General features: G+C 35.9%; 3 protein-coding genes, 2 long non-coding RNA genes and 1 other non-coding gene across 9 annotated transcripts; 2 read left to right on the forward strand and 4 right to left on the reverse strand.

Annotated features, from left to right (window-relative positions):
• Positions 1-180: 180 nt before the first annotated feature.
• LOC108812037 (uncharacterized) lies at positions 181-4,054 on the reverse strand. 2 transcript variants are annotated; one of them, XM_018584177.2, is made up of 10 exons: positions 3,746-4,054; positions 3,230-3,279; positions 2,041-3,160; positions 1,865-1,974; positions 1,603-1,691; positions 1,319-1,421; positions 1,115-1,219; positions 838-958; positions 575-757; positions 181-500 (listed from the first exon to the last, which is right to left on the reverse strand). In XM_018584177.2, exons 1-10 carry the CDS (start codon positions 3,933-3,935, stop codon positions 358-360), a joined length of 2,214 nt encoding a protein of 737 aa, XP_018439679.1. In that variant the 5' UTR covers positions 3,936-4,054; the 3' UTR covers positions 181-357. The 2 variants fall into 2 exon arrangements, with proteins under 2 accessions (XP_018439679.1, XP_018439678.1); XM_018584176.2 differs by having other exon boundaries at positions 1,865-3,160.
• A 2,753-nt stretch (positions 4,055-6,807) lies between these two features.
• Positions 6,808-8,118, reverse strand: LOC108807170 (protein COFACTOR ASSEMBLY OF COMPLEX C SUBUNIT B CCB1, chloroplastic). Its single transcript, XM_018579429.2, has 4 exons — positions 7,723-8,118; positions 7,498-7,622; positions 7,244-7,396; positions 6,808-7,161 (listed from the first exon to the last, which is right to left on the reverse strand). Exons 1-4 carry the CDS (start codon positions 8,056-8,058, stop codon positions 6,972-6,974), a joined length of 804 nt encoding a protein of 267 aa, XP_018434931.1. The 5' UTR covers positions 8,059-8,118; the 3' UTR covers positions 6,808-6,971.
• A 370-nt stretch (positions 8,119-8,488) lies between these two features.
• Positions 8,489-9,073, forward strand: LOC108810249 (uncharacterized). The gene is made up of 2 exons (XR_001943013.2): positions 8,489-8,764; positions 8,840-9,073. It is a non-coding gene; the product is annotated as an uncharacterized LOC108810249 (long non-coding RNA).
• Positions 9,074-9,607: 534 nt separating this feature from the next.
• Positions 9,608-12,296, reverse strand: LOC108806497 (nodulation receptor kinase). Of its 2 annotated transcripts, none has more exons than XM_018578640.2 (8): positions 12,161-12,296; positions 11,511-11,700; positions 11,213-11,421; positions 10,993-11,119; positions 10,856-10,918; positions 10,595-10,778; positions 10,259-10,391; positions 9,608-10,165 (listed from the first exon to the last, which is right to left on the reverse strand). In XM_018578640.2, the coding sequence occupies exons 1-8, from the start codon at positions 12,161-12,163 to the stop codon at positions 9,902-9,904; spliced, it is 1,173 nt and encodes a 390-aa protein (XP_018434142.1). In that variant the 5' UTR covers positions 12,164-12,296; the 3' UTR covers positions 9,608-9,901. The 2 variants fall into 2 exon arrangements, with proteins under 2 accessions (XP_018434142.1, XP_056845146.1); XM_056989166.1 differs by having other exon boundaries at positions 12,127-12,276.
• Positions 12,297-14,384: 2,088 nt separating this feature from the next.
• Positions 14,385-16,337, reverse strand: LOC108806764 (uncharacterized). Of its 2 annotated transcripts, none has more exons than XR_001942593.2 (5): positions 16,180-16,337; positions 16,002-16,099; positions 15,126-15,199; positions 14,864-14,965; positions 14,385-14,797 (listed from the first exon to the last, which is right to left on the reverse strand). It is a non-coding gene; the product is annotated as an uncharacterized LOC108806764 (long non-coding RNA). The 2 variants fall into 2 exon arrangements; XR_001942592.2 differs by having other exon boundaries at positions 16,175-16,326.
• Positions 16,338-24,921: 8,584 nt separating this feature from the next.
• On the forward strand, positions 24,922-25,028 carry LOC130497209 (small nucleolar RNA R71). Its single transcript, XR_008936219.1, has one exon. It is a non-coding gene; the product is annotated as a small nucleolar RNA R71 (small nucleolar RNA).
• Positions 25,029-26,659: the final 1,631 nt, after the last annotated feature.

Below are 26,659 nucleotides of genomic sequence, written 5' to 3' on the forward strand. Positions count from 1 at the left end.
TAGTTCATGGTGTATATATATAGAGAGCCAGAGCAGAGCAGAATAGATATTTTGCAAAAGGATAAGGTTCGGCTTTGTTGTGACTTGTAAGAATGAAAATCAACGGAAGCTTATCCTCTGCTCTTGGAAGATATTTTATCCAACCTTTTTGGACCTTTTATGTGTTATGAGTCAGCAGAATCATAATCGAGTCTTATACTTTTTGTCTTAAATGGTGTAAACTATGCTACACCTTTCATTATCAGTGTACATGGATTCAAAAGAAGAAACAAAGCTACAGTTCTGAGTTTTACTTGCTCAGCGCATTGTCTTTATTCAGGTTTTCTTAGAAGCAAAAGCTTATACATACAAGACCCTTCAGTAGCGGCGTACACTGGTTGTAGATAGAAGCACCCGGCTCTGTTTCTTCCCTCTCTTCCCGGGCTCTTTGATGGCTACAGGTGCGGTTGGTGTTCTTGATGTTACACTAGCGAATGATGTTGTGTTCGTGTTTCTTGCACCTAGCAAAACGTGTTTTAGAGGTCATTAGAGAAATCCTATAGAGAATTTGCTGAGAGCTTTAAACAGAGGTTACCTGTGGTTGCGTTTGTGCCTTCACTGTTGCTGCCTCTGCTTTGAACGTTTGGTGTTGGTTCGTTATTCAGGTTCGGAGAGTCGTGGCCAGCTGCGAAACCTAGCCTTGTCACGTGTGAAAAGGAACTTCTCTCTCCGATGGTTGGGGGACTTGACGATACTACTGGGGCAGAGTTTCCAAGAGCTAAAACAAAAACTTTCTAACTAGATAAGCAACATACTTAACCTGAAGTTCAATTAAGAGAAAGAGGTTTCTTTCTTTACCTTCAAAATCATCCAAGGAAAATGAAGGATCGTCACCATGATAGAACTGCCCCAAACTGGCCATCAATGGTGCAAGCTCTGCAGCTGCAGCTACTTCAGCTTTTATTTTATCTTTTCGCTCCTAAGAAAAAAACAAAACACAACATCATATGACGTCTATAGCCATGAGTTTTACTTTTCCAATGGAGAGTACTAAGGCTCATCGAATAAAATGCTAACAAAAGGAAACAAGTAAAACCCTAAGGAAGTTGTGAACATGGTTTAAAAGAGGACATACCTTCTTAGCACGTTCCTTCCTCTGCTTCTCACGCTTCTTGATCTCATCCATAAACGGAGCAAATGCTTCAGGAGGTAGTGACTCCCTCATATCAATCTCACATATCTGAAAAATATTATGAAAAAGAGGATAAACCCCCATGGAGAAAGTATTAAGCTTGAGCAGGATACAGAACTAAGGGAGAACCCTTAAGGGAAAAAGTACCTGAAATGTAGTTGTTAAAGAAAAATGACTCAAGAAGCGGTAGCGTCTCCTCACCGCTTCTGACTGCGTTACAGTCTCCATTTCCACTATCTTCCCACTCACTCTGCCGTTTCATAGATTGAAATCAGAACTCTAATATAATCACAAATTTATTTGCATTTCCTCTGATTTCTTGATTCACTAAACAATATTTAATTAACTAAAGGCGCCATACACCATTACATATTTGAACCAGCATCCATATAGTCCATGCAGAAATGATTAGTCAATGAAAAGACTCTTACCTTGTTGGAAGGAAGTCATTGCTTCCATAGTGGTGCAGAAGGCATTTCATATTCAAAGAGTGAAGGATAATATGCTGCCCATCAACGGACTGCATAGGCACGTGAAAAGTAAGAGAAAATTTGATTGTTGTGGATGTTTTTTATTTATCAACAAAACAACCAAGATTGTACACAACAAATAACACTTGATTTCATCAAATGAACTCACTTTGACACTTAGTACTTTACGCAAACACAAAAGTATCTATTATAAACTGGTTACCTGGTAAAAGTTATACGCATCATCGTTGTCCTTCAGGTCTTTGCTGTCATTTTGCTGCAAAAGGGGCCTTTTACTCCCATTTTGTGAGGATAAAAATGGTGAATCCTTGTCTACAAGAGAGTGACCATCATCACAACTCTTTTCCAAACTAGACAGAGATTCCTCATCTGACTTACCAACTGAAGATTCTTCAGTTGATTTATCTTGATCGTTGGAGCCGCTGGTTGTTGCTCCTTTCGCCAAGCTAGGGGCTTGGTAACCAACTCGAGATACATCAGGAGGTGAGGATGACGGTACATGGCTTCTAGGCTTCGTGCTTGATTTGCAACAATTAGAGAGCCTCTGCTCCTTCCAGTACAACTTTCTCTCCTCCAAACGCTCCAAAGCAGCGTTTACATAAAGGTGCTTCTCCAAGTCTTCCACGAGCCCAGGATCTGCTCTTGCAATCCAACCGTCCAACTCTGAAACTGCTTGTCTGACAGAGAGATCAACATCTTGCGTGAACGTGAACTTCGAAAACGGATCAGAAACAGCCGAGTCATACTCGTTTTTCAAGGTTGGAGCAAAAGAGTCTTTCTTGCGGGTCAGAAGTATGAACTCGATGGGATCTCCAACAGAGTACTGCTTGACGTTTTCGATATAGACTGTGTACAGCTCTCTGGGAGAAATCATCACAAAGCACAAAGGACACCTCTTGAAGCATTCCGCCTTGTGGTTATCCTCACCAATCAAAAGGTACTGCAGAACACATGGGAAGCAGAAGATATGCCCACAGGAGGTTATCTGCGGACACAGAGGATACTCCAAGCAGATAGGACACTGCACAGGTGAAGGAGTAGAGTACCTCACGCAAATTATATTATCCCACTGCAGCATCTTATCAGGATCCATAGAATCAGGAGAATGATCACCAGTGTCCAACACAACAAACTTGTAATTCGCCTGGAGAAACAAGTCCTTGTTATAAGGCCTCCTCTTGTGCATCTGCCTTCTCTGAGGTGGAGGAGGGCCCCTAGACTGTACGGGAGAAATGGGATCATACTGAAAGTTCAGTAAATGGTTGCCGCTGATCATATTACCCCGTCTACCAGTTGGATTGTGATGATAGGCACCCCTAGGAGAATTGGAGGGTCCAGTAGCATGGTGCTGCTGCACATGAGAAGAAGAAGAAGAAGAAGCAGCAGCTCTGGTATTTCTCCCTCTAGACCTATTTCTTCGACTATCATATCGAAGATGGTCATGTTTATCTGCACTCGGTGGGGAAAAGCTCTCCCTCCCTGGTCCAATTTGGGTTATCTGCAACATAGAATAAACAAAAAAAAATAAAGTAGAAGTCACATAACACTAAGAAGTATCTAACTGTACCTCTCTGGAAGCTCCATGGCTATGCTCCTCCTCAGCTGCAGCAATCGGTTCTACAGTCAAAGACAAAATCCAAAATGAGAGCAAGAACAGGAATCAATCTAAAAAAAGCTCAAATTTTTCAAAGAAACCCTAAACAGCAAATCAAAATTCAACCAAAATGTAAAACCCGTAAAAAGGGGGAAAATCGAAAATTAGAACGGTTCAAAGCTCAAATTTTAAAAGAAACCCTAAACAGTAAATCGAAAGCCGTGTTCGTCAATGTAAAAAAAAAAACCTGAAAGGGGCAAAAATAAAAAAAAAACGACAGCAGATAAAAGCTCAAATTTTTAAAGAAACCCTAAACAGCAAATCGAAACTGAACCAAAAACCCTAACAAAAGGGGGCAGAATCGAATATCAGAGCAGATCAAAGCTCCAATTTTGAACCAAACCCTAAACAGCAAATCGAAATTCGTGTTCGACAATGTCAAAACCCCTAATAAATGGGGGCAAAATCGGGTAGCTGGATATTACTTACCCCGAGAGCCACCGGAGAAATCAGCAGCGGGGAAAGAAGATCCGGAGAGGCTGAGGGATCCAATTCCAGAGGAAGGAGGAGGAGACACAAGAGAGGTGTTGCCATGCTCAGAGCTAGGGTTTAGAGACGAATTCGAAGGAGGAGGAGAAGATTCGGGACCTTGAATATGGGTAGGAGGCAAGATGGACATGAAAGTTTTAGGGATGACAAAGTGAGTTTATCGCCGGCTCAGAGCCACAGCTTTCTTCTGATTTTTTCAAGAGATGCACTTTTTTTGATTCTTCAAGGGCAACAAAAAACATGTCGTTTTTTTTTCTTTCTTTGATATAAAAGTACCGACATGTACCCGACCCGAGTTCAGAACCCGACAGGATGATTCCTTTCTACGCGGGTGGATATACCGAATCTTCTTTGATTACTATAATACCCCCGGTTTATATTGTGTTCTTTATACTTGTTTCTTTTAGCCTGAACGAGAGATATCCAACTCTAGGGCTGGGCAAAAAATCCGAACCCGAAAAACCAAACCGAACCCGATCCGAAAAAGTAGCACCGAACCCGAACCGAAATTGATTAAATATCCGAACGGGTTCAAAATTTCGGTATTTAAAGAACCGAAACCGAACCCGATCCGAACCGAAATATTTTGGGTACCCGAATGTATCCGAAATAAATTTATATACTTAAATATATACATTATTTTATATATAATATATATTAAAAATATTAAAAATATATAAGATACCTTTAAGTTTTCCAAAATACTCGGAAAATATATGCAAATAATCAAAAGTAAATGTTTAAAATAGCTAAAGTATACTGAAAACACCAAAATAGTTAAATATCTATTGATTATTTATCCAAATATTCAAAGAAAACCAATTTATATGTTAAATTAAGGTATTTTGACATATATGTTATGAAAATTTATATGTAATATATTATTTTTTTATAGATTTTGAAAATTTAAAGTATATAATGAATTTTGAAAATTTAAAAACATTTTAAATGGGTTATCCGAACCCGAACCGAACCCGCAAAGATCCGAACCGAACCCGAACCAAAATTTAGAAAATATCCGAATGAGGCTGAAATCTTTGACCCCGAAAACCCGAAACCCGAATGGACTGAACCGAAACCCGAATGGGTACCCGAACGCCCAGCCCTATCCAACTCAATGCATTTTTTTTGTCAACAATGCATTTATTTTCGATTTAGATGATTTTATGTGTCATATGCAGAAATATTAACTTTTTCTCTCATAAGAAAAATATAAGAATTGTTTAACTGAAATTCAAATGGAATATTAACATTTTCTCATGATTTCCCCAATAAAAAAGGTGAATAATTTAATTTTGTATAATCCAACTTAAGATATAAAAGACGACTAAAATTCAATAAAAATTAGAAATTCGGCCAAAAAACACTGAACATAGTAAGAATGACCAAAAAAAACATGGACTCGAAGCTGGCCAAAAAAAGCCTGAACTTTTGTTGATTTTTATCAGTTTATTATTAAGAAACTTTGATTGACCGACCAGATTAAGACACCGTTAACTAATAGTTAAGACGGTGGTTAATCAACGTTAAATACAAATATCATTAAGTAAAACGACGTCATTTTACCTATTTTTATTATCAAAAATATGTTGTTTGCGTGGGTAGAACCTGAGAACTCATGGCCAAATAACGAGGTTTCTTGCCACTAGACTACTGTCACTTTTAAGAATATCCATAACATATTTTCTTTTATTGAGTATGAAAACAAATCTCGAAAAATCTAAATTCTTTTTAAAAAATTCCAAAAAATCTTAAAAATTCAAGAAAATTCTGAAAATTAAAATTAAAATTGAAATTATAAATATTTTTTAAAAAATCAAAACATTATTTTTTTATAAAAATTAATGTATCTAAGATTATTTGAGTTTTTTTATCTTAAATACATTAATCATACATTTTTTTATTATAAATTAATATATTTGAGATAAAATAGAAAAATGATATTTATCACACTACAAATGTTTTTCATTTAATTATTATCATATTTTAGAAAAAAAATTTGTGATAATATCATTTGTTTATTGTATCTTAATTATCATTTGTCTATTTTATCTTAAATACATTATTCATACTAAAATCTATAGTGTGATAAATATCATTTTTATTTTAAATTACATACGTTAATTTATTTAAAAATATGTTTCAATTTTTTAATCATTAAATTTAATTCGTTGCATTTTTTGAATTATTTTAGATTTTTTTGAAATTTTTAATGTATTTTTTTTTTAAAAACCTTAGTTGTAATTTCAACTTTAAATTTACTTTTCAGAATTTTCTTGAATTTTTAAGATTTTTTAGAATTTTTTAAAAAGAATTTAGATTTTTGAGATTTGTTTGATACTCAATAAAAAAAAACATGTTATGGATATTCTTAAAAGTGACAGTAGTCTGGCAAGAAACCTCGTCATTTGGCCATGAGTTCTCAGGTTCGATCAACGTGTACAACATATTTTTGATAATAAAAATAGGTAAAACGGCGTCATTTCATTCCATCTCAAAACGACGTCGTTTTATTTAATGATCTTTGCAAACATCGTTTAATCATTTGGTAACGGTGTGTTTAATTTGGCGAGTCAGTGATAACTTACTGATTAAAATTTTAAAGTCAAATATAGTTTGGTGTTTTTTCGGCCAGTCAATATGTTAATATTTATTATGACAATTCGTGTAAAGTTCATAATTTTTTTTGGCCGAATTCCCAATAAAAATTAGTAGAGAGATGGACGAATTGATTTCTCTTGACTGAGGTAGGCTGAACGCCTGAACCCAACCCAAATTTAAGTAAAAGCCCATTTCTTGATCTACATCTATTTGGTGGTCCAGTTTACAACTATACTATGCATTGATTTGTTTTCCCTCATAAAACCAAAAAAAAAAATCACAGTATACAATACAATGATTTATTTGAAATACTTACCAATGTATGATCTGAGAATTCAATATTTTTTCTACCTTTCAATAAATCTCCATGAAAAACAACAAAATTGCTCAAGCAATTGAACTATCAAGAACCCATCCTCATGACATTATATTGATTTGTAACGAAAACCAATTCATTTAGTATGATGAAATGAGTCAAATGGTCATTTGATCTCATCATTCAACAGTACATTCTCTTTCCCCCTAAAAAAAGAAAAGCAAAAATGGGATTTGAATGTGTATGTTTTCATGATCTCTCAAAGAGACCTTTAACATAAACCATGCCTTTCTCACTAAGCTGAAGTTCCTTCCTCATCTCTTCAACTTGCACATCATCTCCTTGAACAACAATCTCATCCAGTTTCCCCTTTCTTCCCACCATCATCTTCACCTTGATCTCCTCTTTCCTCGACGCCTTCTTCCAGTAATACGCTCCTCTGCGCACCACATCCATCATCAACATCATCAATCATTCACAACAAACAGTTTCATAAACAAATAAAGAGAGAGGAACCTTACGCGAGTGGGCTAAGAATGGTAATGAAGAACCAGTTATTTCCAAAATCAGGAACTGTAATGGTTAGTACAAGACCCACACTTGCTAAGCTTATACATGTACAGAACGTGAGTAGAGCAGCTTGTCCTCTACTCGGAACCATTGTTCCTTCAAACCTTTTTTTTTCCAACAATCCAACAAACAATGTCAGTATCTAAAACACGAAACCCATTTGAAAAAAAAAAGCCTAAAACTTTCCTTCTGAATATAGCCTTACGTGATTGTCTCTCCACGGTCAGTAACATTAAAGTTCTTCCTTGTGAAGAAAGAAAGAATCTCTCCAGCAACTTGCTTTGGTTCCTTCTTGATCCCTTCGCTAACAACGAACGTCTTCCTCACTATCTGCAAAAAAAAAAACAATCCCAAAACATTGGACTCTAGCTTATAAGAGATTGAAGCTTGGGGGTGAAGTTAGGGTTTTGCAATTCGAAAAAGTTCGAACCTTTGATTTAACAGAGCGTTTGATGAGAGACCAAAGTCCTGGAACTGAGATAACGAACAAACCCAAAGACGTATAGTAGCTAGCTAACGAGTAGCCACCACCAGTCTCCGCCATCAACAGTAACGAACTAGGGCTCTGTTCCCACCATTGATGAATCTGAATCGCGGAAGAAGATACGGCGGAGAGAGGCTCCACAACCATGGCGGTGACGGCGGAGACTCTGTTCCGCTTCGTCTCACATTCCCGTCTCCGCCGTGGAAGAACCCTTTTGATCCCTACGTCTCTTGAAGTCACCCATGGACAAGACAACGGCGGAGAAAACAGCTTCGTCGCCATTGTCCGAAAGTCGAAAGCTTTATCTGGGTCTTCAGTAGAAAAAAAAAGCTTAAGCCTTTACATGATCGTGTGTGTGTAATGAGTCTATCCATAATCGTGTGGTTCTCTTTTTTTCATTTAAAATTTAATTTGGATTTATGACGTCATTGCAAAAACATAACCTCTGTTTCTGTTAAGACCAACTCTGTTTCGGTTACTTGTGTTTTTTTTTTGTTATTTGTTCTTTCTCAGCTTCAATCAGTAGTGATGTTTTTGTTTTTCCTTTGTCACGTCAAGATCTGGAAGGTAAATAAACATCATTTAGACCAACATTATCGCCGTCCTTATGGACATATCTTAGCATAATGAACATTTAATTTAAATCAATAATAAGGAAAAAAGAAAGGGACGTGTCTTAGTTAAGAAGTTTTTTGGGTCGTCCTTAGCGGACACGTGTCTTCTTGTGATAAAGCTCCCTCTTTTCTTCTTCTCTCTCTCCTTCCTTTTCGCAATTCTTCGTTCTTCTCTATTTTGAGATTTTCCCTGTTTTGAGTTTTTTTTTTGTTGGTTTGTGTTTCTGATTCATGGTTTGATTGATTCTCTCGAAGAATTTTGTGGGATGAGCAGTATCAGGAGCAGTGTGCGCATCGACTCTGGCCAGGAATGGAGTCTCCGTCACTATCTTCGGCTCCGCTCGTGGTCCCAGTGGCTGCATGTCTCAAAGAAGGTTCCTTTTTGAATCATCATCAGAGTGTTTTCCCTTTTTTAAATTGAAATTGAAATTGAAATCAAAAATTTGCAGGGAGGTTGGGGAAGATGGGAAGGAGTTGACGTTCGACCATGGAGCTCCGTTTTTCTCTGTGACCAACCCTAATGCTATCTCCCTTGTTCACGAGTGGGAGTCTATAGGTTTTGTTTCTCAATGGAAACAAGTTTTTCGGCTCTTTCGATTCTGCCTCCAAAAATAATTAATTAATTTCCTAAGGACTTTATAAAGTTCTATCAATAATCAAATTTTATGAGAATGTCCTTAATTTTTGTCCCTCTCCAAAAATAATATTAACATATTCTAAGGACAAAAACAAGAACCAAACCGTTAATCATGCTCTTACTAGTTCATCAATATATACGGAAGAAGAGTCTTTATCATTTAAGATCTTTCCTTCCGACACAAAATCAGACAATAACATGATTGGAGTTTTGGAATCTGACCAACTTGGTTGTCATCTCTTTGGCAATAAAGGCTATAATGCATAGGTAGGTTGAAGCTATTCAATTATTTTCCCAAAATTGCTACTTTATAGAAAAGTAGCTCTGAATCTTTTGGTACAAGAATAGTAATATAGTAATTAGGGTGAAACAGAGGAGTTGTTATCATCTGCTTGTTCTACAGTTAGCCAACTGGAATCTTTTTATCAAGTCCAACTTGGTTGGTTGGGTCACTATTGCATTTCATGAAGAACATAAACTATAATATGTTAGTCTAAACTTGATGCCAGATTAGTCACCCTGAAAAATTAGTTGGACTTCAACTTATACACTTCCAAGAACAAAGAAAGCAACATCAAAGAATCTCACAACATTCCACTCTTTTCTTCCTTTATATCAATAAAAAATGTTTTTACAAAGTTACATTTTCTGCACTCATTTTCAAACAAAAAAATGCTGAAAATAACCTCCAAATGAAGTAGCAATTTTAAAAAAGAAGAATAAATAATAGCTCAGCTGTTCTTTATACAATTTACACAGAGCAGCTGATCAGTCTCATTCTTCTTCCTCCTCTTAAGTTCTCTGATTAGTTTTTATCTCAGAGAACTTATATATAAATATATGTATATGTAAACATAGTTCTTTTTTTTCTTAATCACTTTGATGCTTTAAAGAGCTGACTTCCAAGAGTAACAGTAGGATTACCTTCACCCATTACTGTTGTTAAGCTCACTTCTTTGTCCAATATCCTCTCAAGCTCTGTCACAACATAACTCATTGTTGGTCTCTTCTCACTTGATACATCAAGACATATCAGTATCAGCGTAATAACCTCCTCCACTCCTTCTGCTGTATATGTACCACCTAGTCTCTCATCGATCATTGCAGGTATCTCAGTGTAATCCGTTATGCTTTGCATCTGCAAATCAATAACATCACTCCAGTAAGCAGACAAGTGAGATTCAAAACACACTTCATTAGTAACATTCTATGTGATTACATAGTACAATACCCATTCGACTAGAGTTTGTGTTGAGCTTGAAGGGGATGGTTCTGATGCTTCTCTTCCACTTACTAATTCCAAGAGGAATACCCCAAAAGCATATACATCACTTTTGTCTGAAAATCTTTTGAACTCTTGAACCCTTCAACAGAGGAAAAAAATCTGAGAAACTAAAGAAATGTAGGGAGCCTATGTCCCCTAATTTTTTATGAAAAATTTACATATATATATATATATACCCCCAAATTAATATATTAAAAAAGATTATATACACTTATCAAATTGTCAAATAGCCTCTAAAATCTCAGGACATGCAATGATCATGTGAGGTTAAAAGGTAATTACTCTGGGGAGAGGAAGACGTGGTCAGCAACAACGTGAGACGATGTACCAGCATCCTCTCTTCCTAAGAAGTTACGGACTCCTGCATCCGCAACTTTAGCAATGAAGTTCTCATCCACAAGAACATTAGCAGTTTTGAAGTCCTTATGTATCAACCGAGGACTCAATGAGTGAAGATGTGCCAATCCTAGAGATATCAAAAAGGTGGTATAATGCAAGATCAGGACACATTTGATTCAAGGAGCTGCATATAATAAGTTTTACCTTTAGCTGCTCCTATAGATATGGCAAGCCTGTTTCTGAACTCTAGCCTACTTGGACCAGAACCTAATCAAGAAAAGATGATTACATTGTCTACTAAACACACGTTAACAAAAGTGATTAGTCACCAAGAGAGTTACCGTACAGGTGATTGGAAACACTTCCATTAGGAACATACTCGTAGACAAGAAACTGCGTGTTGCTTTCTTGGCAATAACCCAAAAGGGTAACAAGATTACGATGCTTGATAGACGATAGATAACGAACCTGAAAGAAACCAACCATTTTCACAATAAACTTGTTCAAATTCTACATCATATATAACCAAACATTGAACAAGGGAGTTTATTATATACTAACCTCGTTGACGAATTCTTGGGTAGGCAAACCGGTTCTTTTCTTGATGGCTACGAGCACACCGTCTTGAAGCAAACCTTTGTAAACCTCGCCGAATTTGCCTACACCAATGAGGCTTTTACTGGTGAAATTCTTGGCGGCTTGAGCAAGTTCCTCCATTTCAAACCTTTTGGATTCTCTCATTGACAACTCCATTGCAACATTTCTTCTTTCTGAAAACACACACACACAGACAGCAAGAGTCTAAAATCATTAGAGAGAGAGAGAGAGATTGATGGGATTTGGTGATTTATACATTTACCTTGAGATGATGGATCAGAAGAGCCTGTTGTCTCAGACGCATTCTTGTGGCGAAAGATGCAAAACCATAGGACAAGAAACAAAAGAGCAATCAATGCAAGAGCTCCTCCAGCAGCACCTCCAATGGCTGCAGCAGGAGTTGATGACATTTGTAAACACACACTAGCCTCTCTTACTACAATGCAATAATTCTGTAGAAAAAACACGAGAATGTCGGCAAAATAAAGAAGCAGAGGAAGAAGAAGACAAGACAAGATAAAAAACGAAAAGCAAACGAGGCGACAACTTGTAAAGCTGAATGCGATTGTTATTATTTAATGAATGTACATTCAAACATGCAGTAAAAAAATATATTAAAGAGGGAAGAGAAATATTTCATTAAAAACTTTTGACAGATCTCCAAGGAATAAAGAAAGATCTCTACTTCATCGGCGTATAAATATCACAAAAGTAGAATTCAAGAAGGAGAGGGGTTTTTAAACATCAAATCTTGTAGAACTCAAAGGTAAAGGGGATGAAAAAAAGAAGAAGAAGAAATGGAGTGTTGTGTCGGAACGCAGACAATGCCGACAGAAAGTGACATCACAGAGACAACATCTCTCTTAAGATGTACTTACTGAGAACAACCAACAACAAGAAGAAGAATCAAACCATTTACTAATTTTCTTTTGTTATCAGTTTCAGAGACGACTTGACGTTTTACAGAGTGTTTACTCTGCTCCAACCACCAAACACCAAACACCAATTGTTTATTTTGTGGGAGAAACGAAGAATAAAAAGATAGACCTGCAAGTGAAGCAAGTGGGTCACTTCGCCAGTTTGTAGTTACAGCCAAATGTAATATATATTTTTGGAGCTTAAAAGAAAAAGCTAAACCATTTGGTATTCCTAAATACAGGGCTTTTATCACAACTAACTTAAGAATTCAAGTCAATTGCAAAACCAACCCCTTTTTTTTTCTCATTACTATTCATCAATGAATTTTCCAAACCATCCTTATGTTTTCAAAATATTTACAAAACTGTCATTATTATTTTTTTTTAATAAAATCGAAAATGAGTAAAAACCAATTACACCCTAAGCATCTTTTCTTATTTACAACAATGCCATCATCTTCAATTTTGCAACCACCATTGAACCACCATGTTTGAGCTCATAAAAGCTCAATAACTCAATTTTAACCACTTTTTCTCTTCTCTAACTCAACAAATCTTTCATTTCCTCTACATTTCTATCTAAAAAACTCTCACAACTTTCATTTTCATCTCAAAAATTTCACATTTTCGAGTTTCTTCATTAGTAAATCGTCAAAGATGCTTCCTTTTGCTCAGTTTATGAGTTTGGACGGTTGAAAGGGTCGGAATCGAGGTTCACACCGGAAAAAGGTAACTGTTTACATGGTTTTCACCACTTTTTCAGTCTGTGTCGCGATGGTAGACTGCTTTATATGTCTACACCAATGTGTAGACGTACGATTCCGTCTATTTGTCAACGAACAAGTCAGTTTCGCAATTGACCTTTTTAACTTTTTTTTGGAACGCAGACTTCCCCAGCAGTCTACATCCTTACCTTTGACTACAAAAACAAAAATCTACGTAGACCTACCAAGACGGCTACGTAAAAGAGGTTGGTTTTACATTTGACCGAACTTTTGACTTTCTTAAGTAGACTTCAACAGAAGTCTACGAAATGTAGTCTGCCAATGAAGTCTACTTAAGGTCAGTTTTGCATTTGACCAAAACATTGACTTCGTCGAATAGGTTAGTTTTGTATTTGACTAAAATGTTTTTAAATAAAATAAATATTTTTTAAATTGTAGACTTCCAATGCAGTCTTCGCATTTTTCACAAAAAAATATAGGCTGTTCGTGAAGTCTACATATTTATTTTGGTCAAATGCAAAACCAACCCATGAGTTTTGAAGTTAGACCTTATGCGAAGTCTACGAATCTGTAGACTACATATGAAATCTACATTCGAAAGTCAAACAATGGTCAATTGCAAAACCAACCTATGGGTTTTGAAGTTAGACCTTATTCGAAGTCTACGAAACATGTAGACTACATATGAAATCTACCTTCGAAAGTCAAAACTTGGGTGAATTCTGGTCAATAATAAAAACTAACATTTTTAATGTGGTAGACTAAAACGGAAGTCTAAATGTATAAAGTCAAAACTTGGATGGGTTTCTGGTCAAATAAAAAAAATAACCCGTAAATTTTTCAATTGCAAAAACTAACCCAAAAAGTAGACTGACACGGACGTCTACACTGTCGTAGACTGACACGAACGTCTACACTGTCGTAGACTGACACGAACGTCTACACTGTCGTAGACTGATTGAAAAGTCTACGTAGGAAAATAAATTAAAACTGAATTTATGTATTATTCATAAAGTTTATTCTAGATTTTTTTGTTTGAAAGTGTGTGTTAGTTAATCTTAATAGGTTGGAGTGATTTTGAAAAGAAAAACTGTTGTAGTTATGAAATTATAATACTTTTGGCTTGAGCAGATAGTTTGCTAATAAGTGTAGACGTCTTTTTAACATAAAATGGTTCAGTTACTTATTGTATATAGAGAATGAGTGGTGAAAAACTCTTTTGTAGCAGTTTGTGATATAGTCGTTGAGTTAAGGTATTCCTTACCAAACCTATGTTACATAGACAAGTATATGTTGAATTTGTGGCATGCTGAAATTGTGTATCTTTAAGTCAATTTTATGTACACATATATAAATCCAGCCAACCTTAATTTTTCTTCGTAGACATTCTCCCTGAGATTACCAATAAAAAGAGTGAATGGAGTGTGATACTTTACAATAAAAGTCACGAGTAATAGAGAAGTGTGATACTTTACGTTGAAACAGTGCAAGTCATACACCAATCTGTTCATAGTATAACAAGCAGAGAACAATTTTATTTTGATTCATAATGATCTGGATGTGATTGTGAAAATATACCACAACAGTCCAACCACATAAATAAACTATCCTAATGAAAAAAAAAAGGTTACAATAGGACACTTCTTGAAGGGACAGAAGTATATAGAAAAAAAAAAGAATCAAGAATGGTCGGTCTTCTTGTTTAGACAGAGACAACAGGGAAAGAAGGTCAAAATGACTTCTGAGTTATCTCAGTCATGTTGCTTATTCTCAGAGACAAATGCAAGGTCGGAGATCTTTTAATAGTCATCCACAAAGTGAACATCAAGCCCTTCTTTCACATCCTCCGAAAGCTCTTCAAAGTCTCTCATGTTTGCTTCTGGAAATATGATAGTCTCTCACCCTGCCTGAAAATTGTTCATGTTAGATGTGGGCTTGAGGGCATAGATTGAGAGCCTTGAAGCAAAACTCACCTTCTTGTAAATCTTCTCGATTTATTTCTGGAGATTCCTAACTCCTGCTTCTCTGCAGTAATTTTCTATCAATGAAAGAAGATCTGCATCACTCACCTCAACCTGCAAGTAATACACAATGTTCTGAAAAATGCAGTTTGACTCTAGCGTAAATAACAACTGTGTTTATAAATTAATGATTTATAACAACTGGCAAAATGCATAAGCATGTTAGACAACTTTTCACAAAATTGATTAAACAAAGTAATGATTTATAAATTACCAGATTTTTTCTGCTCTGAGATGATGAAATCTTTCTCCTTCATGGACAGAGGTCATTGAAAATGGAAGTTGTATCTGAATATGATCACCAGCAAATATTACAAGCATCAAGTTAACAAGAATGAGATGGAAATACATTTTCAGAGAAATGATATCACAAACGAGAAGAGGAAGATAAAAAGAGTGTAGCAAAAAAACTAGACTAGATGCACATACAAAAGACTAGACTAGACTATACAGAAAACGTCTTGAAAACTAAAACGCACATGAGACTTGAAGCTAACATCTTAACATTATAACTCCATATCAAAATATCAAAAGATAAACCACTAAATGACTGGAACCCACGACCCTGATTACGGAAAAGACTAATTGCAGATCATAAAAAAATGAGAAATGAGACCACACGCGTTAATACATAAACCATAATACGTTAATACTTCACAAAAAGTACATGTTGATATGTCTGTCAGAGATTACTACAAGAGTCTTCTTTCACCAACCTGCTTTGCTACCAATGTACCTTATAAAGAGAATGAAACAGAAGAAAAAAGCATTGCTCTAACTTGAAGCTAACATCTTAACTAGTGAGATAAGCTAAGCTAAGAAGCAGCAGATAAATTCAAATCACACAGTTCAATTTGAAGCAAGAACTGAACTAAACATTTTCCTTTTACAGAGCTGATTCATTATTACCACTAAAACCCATCACAACATAAACTAAGCTAAGCTAAGCAAACAAGAGAACAATCAAACTCATCACGAGATCTCTTGCTTAAGATTCACAAGCAATGAGATTCTATCACACCCATCAATGAACAACATCAGTAAACTAGCAAACCAAGCAAACTTGAGAGAGAGAGGCAGAGAGATATACTTGAGAGAGAGGCGGAGAGTGAACTGCGGTGAGAAAAAGAGACGCGAAGAGGAGACGCGGTGGAGAGAGGCGGAGAGGAGACGCGGCGGAGAGAAGATCTGCAGCAACGACAACATGACTCTGACAACAACTTCGACACCCGACATGAAACAGAATAAATCGAAGATCACTACCTTACCAGAGGGAAGATATAGCAACAGCAGCGAGACAGCAACCAGTGTAAGCGGCTGAGACGGGTTGACTTCACCGGAAATCGCTCAAGAGATCGAGAGAGAGTAACGGCCGCTAGGGTTTGTCTTCTTTTTTATTACCAAAAATGAAGACTAAAATTGCATTTATATGTCGGGAAACTTATCCGGTTAGGTTAAAAAAATTCTGGTTTTATATTGGTTAGATTAAAAAATGTTATATGTCGTATAACTTTTCTGGTTTGGTTAAAAAAATTTGATTTAATTTTGGTTAGGCTAATTTATTCTGGTTAATTTTGGGTCAAGTTAAGTTGTTTCCGGTTAGGGAGACTTCGAAAGAAGTCTACAACCATTTTTTTCTTCTTTATTATTTTAATAATATTGGTTAAATCAGTCTAGTAAAAAAATGTTAATTAGGTTAAAATATTTTGGTTAAATCCGGTTAAGTAAAATTGCGTAGACTTCTTCGTATGTCTACAATAATTTTTTTTTCTTTTTTCTCTTTATTTTTAACAAAATTTAATATATGATTTACCAAATTTTTTAATAATTTAAAATATTCATAATATATGATTTTAAAATTTTATTTATAAATTGGAACATTTAATTTAAAATTAAAGATATACACGAATAAAATAGACTGTCAAATACGTCTACAGATTTATAGACTTTATTGTAGGTCTACGAAACCCTAAACCACAAATCTCAAACCCTAAATAGTTTGCTTGATACTCAAAAAGTCTCATTTACTGTATCAAATATCAAAATTACACAAAATATAAACTACTAAACATTAATAAACAGATTTAAGTCAATAAAACCAAAAAAAATCAAAATCTAAAGTCTAATTCTAAAAATCTACCACTAAAAGACCTATCATGTTATAACCTTTTGTTTCTAAACTATGAACATTGTTTATATCATGGATACCAATTTAGTATATATTCTTTAAAATTGTTCAGCTATATAAAATTTTAATATATTTACTTTATACTATCCATTATATTGATGATTAGTTAAAATCTATCACAATAATTATTTTTAAACAATTTTAAAACAAAATATTAGATAAAATTTTGGTGTAGACTACACATCAAGTCTACAGATTAGACTTCGCTGGAGGTCTAAAAGTATGTAGACTTCCTTCTTTTACATGTAGACTTCCAAAATGATAGAAACGTAAATACCCCTCCATTTTTTTGTTTGTTCATAAGGACTAAATAGTATTTTCATCTTCCATTTAGGTTGGTTCTGCATTTGACTGAAATTAGGGTACACTAATGTATTTGACTTCAATATTTAGGTTGTTTTTAGCAATTCTCCCCTAAATACAAGGGCTTAATTTATTTGAAAATATGAAAAATATTAAATAGTTTAATATGTTCAAAAGTTACAATGTTGTCGTGCGTTGTTTTAAATTGAAAATTTCATAGCTGAATTTTTCATAAAATACTATGAAGTTAACTATTTTATTTTAAAATTACTTAGTTGGAATATAACTATGGTATCCAATCTTAAACCAAACCAATTAGAACTGATCCATCATAAAACCGTATGATATAAAAAAAGTTTCACATTTTGTATCTGATAACTGAATTATCATCCAGATAAAAACATTAATCTAAAACTACACTTATAGAAAATTAAGGATATACTAGATTTTGATCCGCGTTTTAAAAATGCGGAATTATTTTTGACTGAAAAAGTAATGTAATAGCTTATACATTGTATATCATTTCTTGTTAAACTTGTGTACATGATTTATTTAAAAAAATTTGTATATGTACTAAATTTTTAGATTATTGAGAAAAATAAAATAATAATTTGTGTCACACAATAAATTTTTATTCATTATTATTTTTTTATGAGAAATAATCATCATAATTTTTTTATTTTAGTTTTACTATATTTTTAATACCCGACCCGGATCCGCAATCGAACCGATAAATCTGGTTCAAAATTAAATTTTAAATCTACTATACTATGGAAAATTTAAATTCCACATATTTTTATGTTGTATAATTGATTTCTTAGGAAATATTTGTTTTCTCAATTTAAATAATTTTCATAACATTTGTTATAAAAATTAAATGGTAATGGCATACTTGTAATATTCAAAGAAAATTAAGGGATAATTCTAAAATATGCTCCAGTTTTAATAATATATAATTTATTTAAACCAGGATTTAAGTGAGCTTTATCAAATAAAAGTAACAGAATAGCTTTTGTTTGTAAAATAAAAATATACAAAAGCAAAACCCAACAACGGCATTGAATCAAAATCTTGATTAAACCCTCCAACATGATATATGGTATTGTATGTTGAATCCACTATATATTATTACTTTCAAACCTTATAAAGTTTTGGAAACAAAGTAGATAAAAGATCAAGAAACCTAGAATGGGAATATAAAAGGGAAGGTTTAGAGGTGGGAGAAAATGAGAGGAGAATTATATTAATATCGCACAATACTGTTATTTCCTCAGCGTTTTTTTAAAGTCATTTTTTATGTTCAGAGTATTTTCCACTTTTCTATTCTGAGCATTATATTGTCTTCAATTATATTATTTCTTCCTATTATTTTTTATCTTGTTTTTTTTTGAAATATCTTTGTATTTATATGGCCTTCTAAATACTATCTGGAGAAATTTTAGCTTGGGATCATCAAAGGTGTGATAACAGATCTTGATTAAATAAATTGGTATAATCTCTTTTAACAAGAATATATTTGTCTCATCTATCTTATTAAAGTAGACGTATTTAAAGATTTTGTTTGGAAACATAGATAGTAATAAAAAATATAATGTTGTTTGGATAAATGGATAGTAGTATATTAAGAAAAATAATAATGGGCTTAATTTGAATCATAAATTATTACGGCCCAAAGTACAATTAACATTATTTTTGGGTTTTGTATAATTGTTATTAAAATGTTAAATAAAATTATAAAATAATTTATATTTTCTTTTGAAGGGATTTTTGAATAAATAAAGAACAAAATGTAATTTATTTATATAAATATATATTTTGTATGATATTTTCTGTTTTCGTATATTTTAAACACTTTTCGCAAAATTTCTTGATATATAATTTAAAAAATACAGTATAACTATATAAGTGATTCACATCATGAGTTATTATGTGTATTTAAGAGTGAAACACTATTATTAAGTAAAAAAATTATTTAAATTACAAAAGTATAAATATTTGTAAAATTCTTACTATCGTGTTTACGGGTCACAAACGCCTTTATAAAACAATACAGAGCCGAAATACATAGTTTAAACAATAAACAAAAATAGTAAAACTGAAATCGTTAAATGTTAGTATTCTAAGTTTGTAAATAATGTAAATTCATCATAATTATTTATCAAAAAGGTATATACATATTTATTCCTAAAATTTTGGAAGATTTGCGTGGAGATCTTCTCATTTAAACCAAAGTCCAACACTTTATCTCCACGAAAATAGAATAGAGATTAATAGCAACTCAGTTACCATTAATTATTCCAAAATATTTTCACATAAGTTTAAATCTAGCAATTTTTAACTAATTTATATATTTGTTCATAAATTTTAGAAATATTTGACGTGGGTATATGATGTTAGGAGTTTTGAGGCTCCTAAGTCAAATGATAGTATAGTGGAAGTAAGTTGTCGAACCAGTTCTGAGGGATTCAAATGCAGAGAGAATGCAAGTATTTGCCTAATCTAAGTGCAATCAGTGAATTTGATGGTTTTTAAACTATAACTAAAATGCAAGTAACAGAAATGATACTTTTAAGCTATTGGAAAGGAGAACTCATGGGTATAGGGATTTAGACCTTGGGTGATCAAGTTTCGAACTAAGGATGACAAATGAATCAATCAAACTATTAACCTTAAGCCTAGACACAATTCTAAGCAAGCTCTATGTCTAGATGAATGCTCATTTGCTAACATGTCTCAAACATCAAATGTCTTTGGTTGAATAACATGCAAGCAATCATTACTAACAAGTCTATTAGCTATCTTAGCATCTTTTACAACAAATCTCTTTGGCAAAGTACACTAAAAGCCTAGGAGAGTTGACTCAGGCATTTCATCAAACACCTTTTGGGTGGGAAATGCCTAGAGATCACCCTTTGAGTGGCCTACTCAAATGATGCATTATGAATACTCTACTAGCAAGGAACAAGAATGATCTACACTAAAACATCCTAGAACTAGCCTAATCACCCTTAATCTCCCTAACTCATGAGTTCAAAAGGTGATTACTCACTAATCCCCATGATTCCTCTTAAACCCATGATGGATTTCAGATGAATCATATAGAGAAATAGAAGAGAAATCACAAGAACAATCACAAATCAAGCCAAAAAGAAATCCTTTTCTTAAGAGAGTTTGTGTTCTTCAATAGATCAAAGATTATCTGCCAAAAGGTGGCTACATCATACTTAAACATTAGGTTTTTCAGAGTAAAAACGTGCATAAGAAATTGCAAAAAGGTCCTTGAAAAATCATAAAATCGTGTAGCAAAAGGGGCTGGAGCGACCTTGGTGGGTCGCTCTGAGAGGTCGCTCCAGCCTCTATTTTTGTGTCTCCGGGCGATGAAAACGCGAGCTACTTAGGTGGGTCGCTCTGGTTGGTCGCTCTGGTTGGGAGCGACCTTGAGGGGTCGCTCCGGAAGGTCACTCTGCGGTTCTCGACCAGGATGGATATGCCTCTAGTAAATTGATCGTAACTTCTCCATTACATCTCCAAATGACTTGAAACCACTTCCATTAGAAAGCTAACTCAATTTCCTGTGTCTCCACAAAATCTTAGCAACAGAAGATTTCTCTAAGGCCTCCGTCCATGCTCATCTTTCACCCCCTTTTTGATCATATTGCTTCCAAATGTCTCCAAGAACTCCATGTGGTGTTCCAATACCTGATAGAGACATATGTATGCCAAATGCAACCTAAACATGTCTAAATCCTAATCTATATGATGCAAATGCTTATGAATGAATAGCTAAAACAATGCAAATATGCAAGATATCAACTCCCCCACACTAGTCCTTTACTTGTCCACAAGTGAACTTTCAAGAACCAAGGAGAAAAGGTTTGAAGATGGGGACTCATAACCAAAAGTCAACCTAACAACCTTGCATAATCATACCAAATAGCAAGAGCAAAGATTTTATCCATCTCTAACTTCTCTAAGCCTATCTCAGCTCCTTTGATCTCTACACTCATTAATCATGCATCCACAAACCACAAATCCACATCTCTCTAACATTTATGAAGCAAACTCAATAGACATCTCACAAATGGTCAACTGGTCCAAGTCATTTGGTTTGGTAAGACAAGGGCTTTAATGCAAGTGAAATCAGAGGTTCAAAATGATCTTTTATGGTGGTTTACTCTCAAAACAAAGTAGCTTTGACATTACACATAATATATCTAAGAAAGGGATCAACTCATGCATACAATGCTCAATCTCCATTGTTCTACCCTTTCCCAAACACACAAGATATTCAATTATTCCTCAATGTCAAACCCAACTCACATCTCTCACCAAAAGATCCCAAGAACATTTTTCACATCAGACTCTTTCTTTTTGAAATCAATAAGGGATTTTCACAATTTTAAAACAAATCTGAGCTCCTAACAACTTTGCTAGCCCCCTTTTTATTCTCTTTTTCGATTTTTTTTTCTTTTTTTTTTTCTTTTTTTTTTATTTTATTTTTTTATTTGGGGGCCAAGACTTTCATAACAAGAGCTAGATATTTCTACACGTATCCCATAAAGACTAATCATTTAAGCACAAGGGTCAAACCTTTCATATTCCCAAATCACAATCACAACACTCACCCCCTTCCTATAGCTAGACAATAGAGTGACTAATCTAGCAAGAATGGAGACTAAGCATTGTCGTTCCCAATACTCTCAACATTATGCACATGTAAAGCTTTCCAAAGAGGCCTCACTCAACAAATAATGATGGTTAAAAAAGGAGGTATGGGTTTTGGGAGTGGAGTACCACTTGAGTTTGTCAAAAAGATTGGTAAAACAGATGGGACAACTCAAGTGTGTATATCCATGACTTAGTACACAAGGGACTATATGCAAGAGACATTAAAACAGGAGCTTGCTTCAAAGAGAGAGTATCAACAGTCAAATGAGTTTCAAGAGGAGCATTCAAGGCACGAAGTTTACAAGCTTTCCAAAGAGTGCTCAAGCTACTTGTCATGATTACAAAGGTAAACAAATTCAGTACTTAGCATGAGCTCTTTCCAAGGTTGAAATCCCCCTAATGCATGAATGCAACCTATATGCTTCTAGACTCAATCCTAAAAATGCAAATGATGCAACTAAATGATTCTTTATGTGCTTTTCAAATTTTTTATTTTTTTTGGATTTTTCTATGCAAATAAGGATGTAATATGCAATGCATGAGACTCAAAATCATGAAAACAAACATGATCAAATACTTGGTACCTCCCCCACACTTAAATCACACAGTCTCTGTGTGAGTGAGGTACCCAATGGAAATGTGAAATACAAGGGAAAGTGGGACTGTGTGTTACATACCGTGGAGCGAGGTGTGAACGTCGCTGTGGCAGGTCGCTCCCAGCTGGAGCGACTTCGGTATGTCGCTGTGAGTGGATCGCTCTGAGGTCGGTTTTTGTGTTTCCACTCGCGTGTGACGCGAGCGACCTCAGCCTCTCGCTCTGGACATGTCGCTCCCAGGTGGAGCGACCTAGATGTGTCGCTGCGATGAGATCGCTCTGGTGTCCGACTTTATGCTCAATACCTGCACACAACTTCACTTTCCCATTGTTTTATGCACTAGAATGATAATGCAAATACTAATGCAATATATACAAGATACTCATGGGACTTCCTCCCAAGTGAGCTTGTTTTAAGTCTCTAGCTTGACTTTGCCTCCTTTGGATCAGGCTGGACTAGGGGCAGAGAGTGGAGTTGACACTCCATCTTCCTCAGGTGGTAGCTCATCAAAGTGATCATCAGCAGGAGGAGGGTTCATCTCTTCAATGGTGAAGGCTTGTCCAAATACAGTGGGGTTCCTCATCTTCTCCTTGATGTCAAAGTGGAGGATGTTCTCCTTGCCCAAATGGAGGTCAATCGTCCCTTCTTTCACATTCACAATAGCTCCTGCTGTAGCTAAGAATGGCCTTCCAAGAATCAATGGGTCTTGAGCCTCCTCACCCATTTCAAGCACCACAAAATCTGTAGGTATCTCATACCTTCCAATCTTCACAGGGAGGTTCTCTAGGATGCCCACAGGGTACTTCACTGAACGATCAGCCAACACCAGAGAGAGTCTACACTTCTTGTATTGAGTGAAGCCAAGCTTCTTTGCCACAGACAAAGGCATCAAGCTGACACTAGCTCCCAAATCACAGAGACATTTCTCAAATACCATAGGTCCAAGAGCACAAGGGAGTGTGAAGCATCCTGGATCCTCTAGCTTCTCTGGAGCATCTAGCCTCTGAATGATGGCATTGCACTCATGACTCAGAACCATCATGCCCTCCATCTCCTTCTTCTTAGCAGCTACAACATCTTTCAGGAGTTTGCTGTATTGAGGAATCAGCATGAAAGCATCAATGATGGGCATTGTAACCTGAGCTTCACTCATCTGCTTCTCAAACAAAGCCTTGTACTTCTGTAGCAGCTGCTTCTTGAATCTACCAGGGAATGGAAGCTTTGGTTCATAGGGAGGGGGGACAAGAGAGCTCTCACTTGCTGGAGCAGCAGATTCACCATCTTCTGTTGTTTTCTTCTCTTCTCCAACCTTTCCTTTACCCTTGGCTTTCACAATCTTCTCCAAGATCTCAGCATCTGTCTTCTCATCAACAATGACCACTTCATCATCTAGGTTAATGGCCACCTCCTCACCTTGTTTCTCAGCATCCTTGGTGAGGGTTACAGGAGTCAGCTGCTTACCACTCCTAAGTGTGACAGCTTTTGCTTCCTTGGTGTTTTGATCTGACTTTCCAGGTAGAGATCCTTGCTGGCGGTTCTGGTGGGAGCTCATGGAAGCAAACTGGTTCTCCAAATTCTTGACAGAAGAAGCAAGGTGGGAGAATTTGTTGTTGAGCTCATTGTAGCTCCCATCAATCTTGGAGTGAAGGTTCTTCAGCTCATAGCCTACATGCTTCTCACTTCTAGTTTGAGATTCCAAGATCTGTTTCAGTAAGGCATCAGTGCTGCTCTGTTGAGGAGCAGAGGAGCTAGGGGAAGAGTTTTGCTGAGGCTGATAGTTGCTCTGCTGGTTGTTTCGAGGTTGATAACCACTCTGCTGGTTGTTTGAATAGGGCTTCTGTTGGTAGTTGTTGTACTGAAAGTTGGGTTCCTTCTTGTACCAGCTACCATTACTGTTGATGAAACACAGTTCTTCTTGCCCTTCCAAACCCTCAACCTCATTGACAGTAGGACGTATCTCCTGGCTTGGGTTGCCAACAAAGTTCACCTGCGCTTGTGTGGCCTTATCAGCAATGAGTTTGTCAATCTTCTCCTGAAGAGCCTTTATCTCATTCCTTGTTTGATTGTCATCACCTCTGCTGCTTCTGTCATGGTCTCCACTGTAGACTGCATCACTCTTAACCATGTTGTCAACCAGAGCCTCTGCCTCTTCCTCAGTTCTCCCCAAAAAGAACCCATTGCTAGCTGTATCCAGTCTGGCTCTGTACTTAGGAAGAGCACCTCTGTAGAATGTGCTCAGCAAGCTCTCCTTAGAGAATCCATGGTGTGGGCACTGAGCTTGGTAGCCATTGAATCTCTCCCAAGCTTCACTGAATCCTTCCAAGTTCTTCTGTTGGAAGCTGGAGATCTCATTCCTCAACTTAGCAGTTCTTGAAGTAGAGAAGAATTTCTCCAAGAATGCCCTTTTGCAGTCTTCCCAAGTGGTGATGGAGTCACTTGGTAGAGACTTCTCCCACTGACGTGCCTTATCCCCCAAAGAGAAAGGGAATAGCTTGAGCTTTAAGGCATCCTCTGACACACCATTAGTCTTTGACATACCACAGTAGCTGTCAAACTTATCCAAGTGATCAAATGGGTCCTCCACAGCCAGACCATGATACTTGTTGTTCTCTATGCAGTTTAGCAGTCCTGACTTGATCTCAAAGTTGTTAGCAGCCACAGCTGGTGCTCGAATTCCAAGTCTAGGACCATGGATGTTGGGGCGGTCATAAGTGCCAATGGGGCGAGCTGGTCGCTGTTGAGGTCCATTGGGGTTCTGAGGATTTTGTTGTTCTTCCATTGCAGCTTCCAGTGGCTGCAGTTGAGCCTGTTGCTCTTCTTGTCTTCTCTTTCTAGTACACTCTCTCTCTAAAGCTCTGATGTCTGTGGCTCTTGGAACAAGGTTTGATGTACCCTTGCTCCTCAAGTTCATACACCTGAAAATCACAAAGAGTGAAGAAGAGAATCAGTAACTTACAAAAATAAAAATGACTTAGTCTCAAGCAAATGACTAAATCTCAATGTTCAAATCAAACTCAGAATTTGGCAACGGCGCCAATTTGATGTTAGGAGTTTTGAGGCTCCTAAGTCAAATGATAGTATAGTGGAAGTAAGTTGTCGAACCAGTTCTGAGGGATTCAAATGCAGAGAGAATGCAAGTATTTGCCTAATCTAAGTGCAATCAGTGAATTTGATGGTTTTTAAACTATAACTAAAATGCAAGTAACAGAAATGATACTTTTAAGCTATTGGAAAGGAGAACTCATGGGTATAGGGATTTAGACCTTGGGTGATCAAGTTTCGAACTAAGGATGACAAATGAATCAATCAAACTATTAACCTTAAGCCTAGACACAATTCTAAGCAAGCTCTATGTCTAGATGAATGCTCATTTGCTAACATGTCTCAAACATCAAATGTCTTTGGTTGAATAACATGCAAGCAATCATTACTAACAAGTCTATTAGCTATCTTAGCATCTTTTACAACAAATCTCTTTGGCAAAGTACACTAAAAGCCTAGGAGAGTTGACTCAGGCATTTCATCAAACACCTTTTGGGTGGGAAATGCCTAGAGATCACCCTTTGAGTGGCCTACTCAAATGATGCATTATGAATACTCTACTAGCAAGGAACAAGAATGATCTACACTAAAACATCCTAGAACTAGCCTAATCACCCTTAATCTCCCTAACTCATGAGTTCAAAAGGTGATTACTCACTAATCCCCATGATTCCTCTTAAACCCATGATGGATTTCAGATGAATCATATAGAGAAATAGAAGAGAAATCACAAGAACAATCACAAATCAAGCCAAAAAGAAATCCTTTTCTTAAGAGAGTTTGTGTTCTTCAATAGATCAAAGATTATCTGCCAAAAGGTGGCTACATCATACTTAAACATTAGGTTTTTCAGAGTAAAAACGTGCATAAGAAATTGCAAAAAGGTCCTTGAAAAATCATAAAATCGTGTAGCAAAAGGGGCTGGAGCGACCTTGGTGGGTCGCTCTGAGA

Source organism: Raphanus sativus, chromosome 6 (genome assembly GCF_000801105.2).
Source record: "Raphanus sativus cultivar WK10039 chromosome 6, ASM80110v3, whole genome shotgun sequence".
NCBI classification, from domain to species: domain Eukaryota; kingdom Viridiplantae; phylum Streptophyta; class Magnoliopsida; order Brassicales; family Brassicaceae; genus Raphanus; species Raphanus sativus.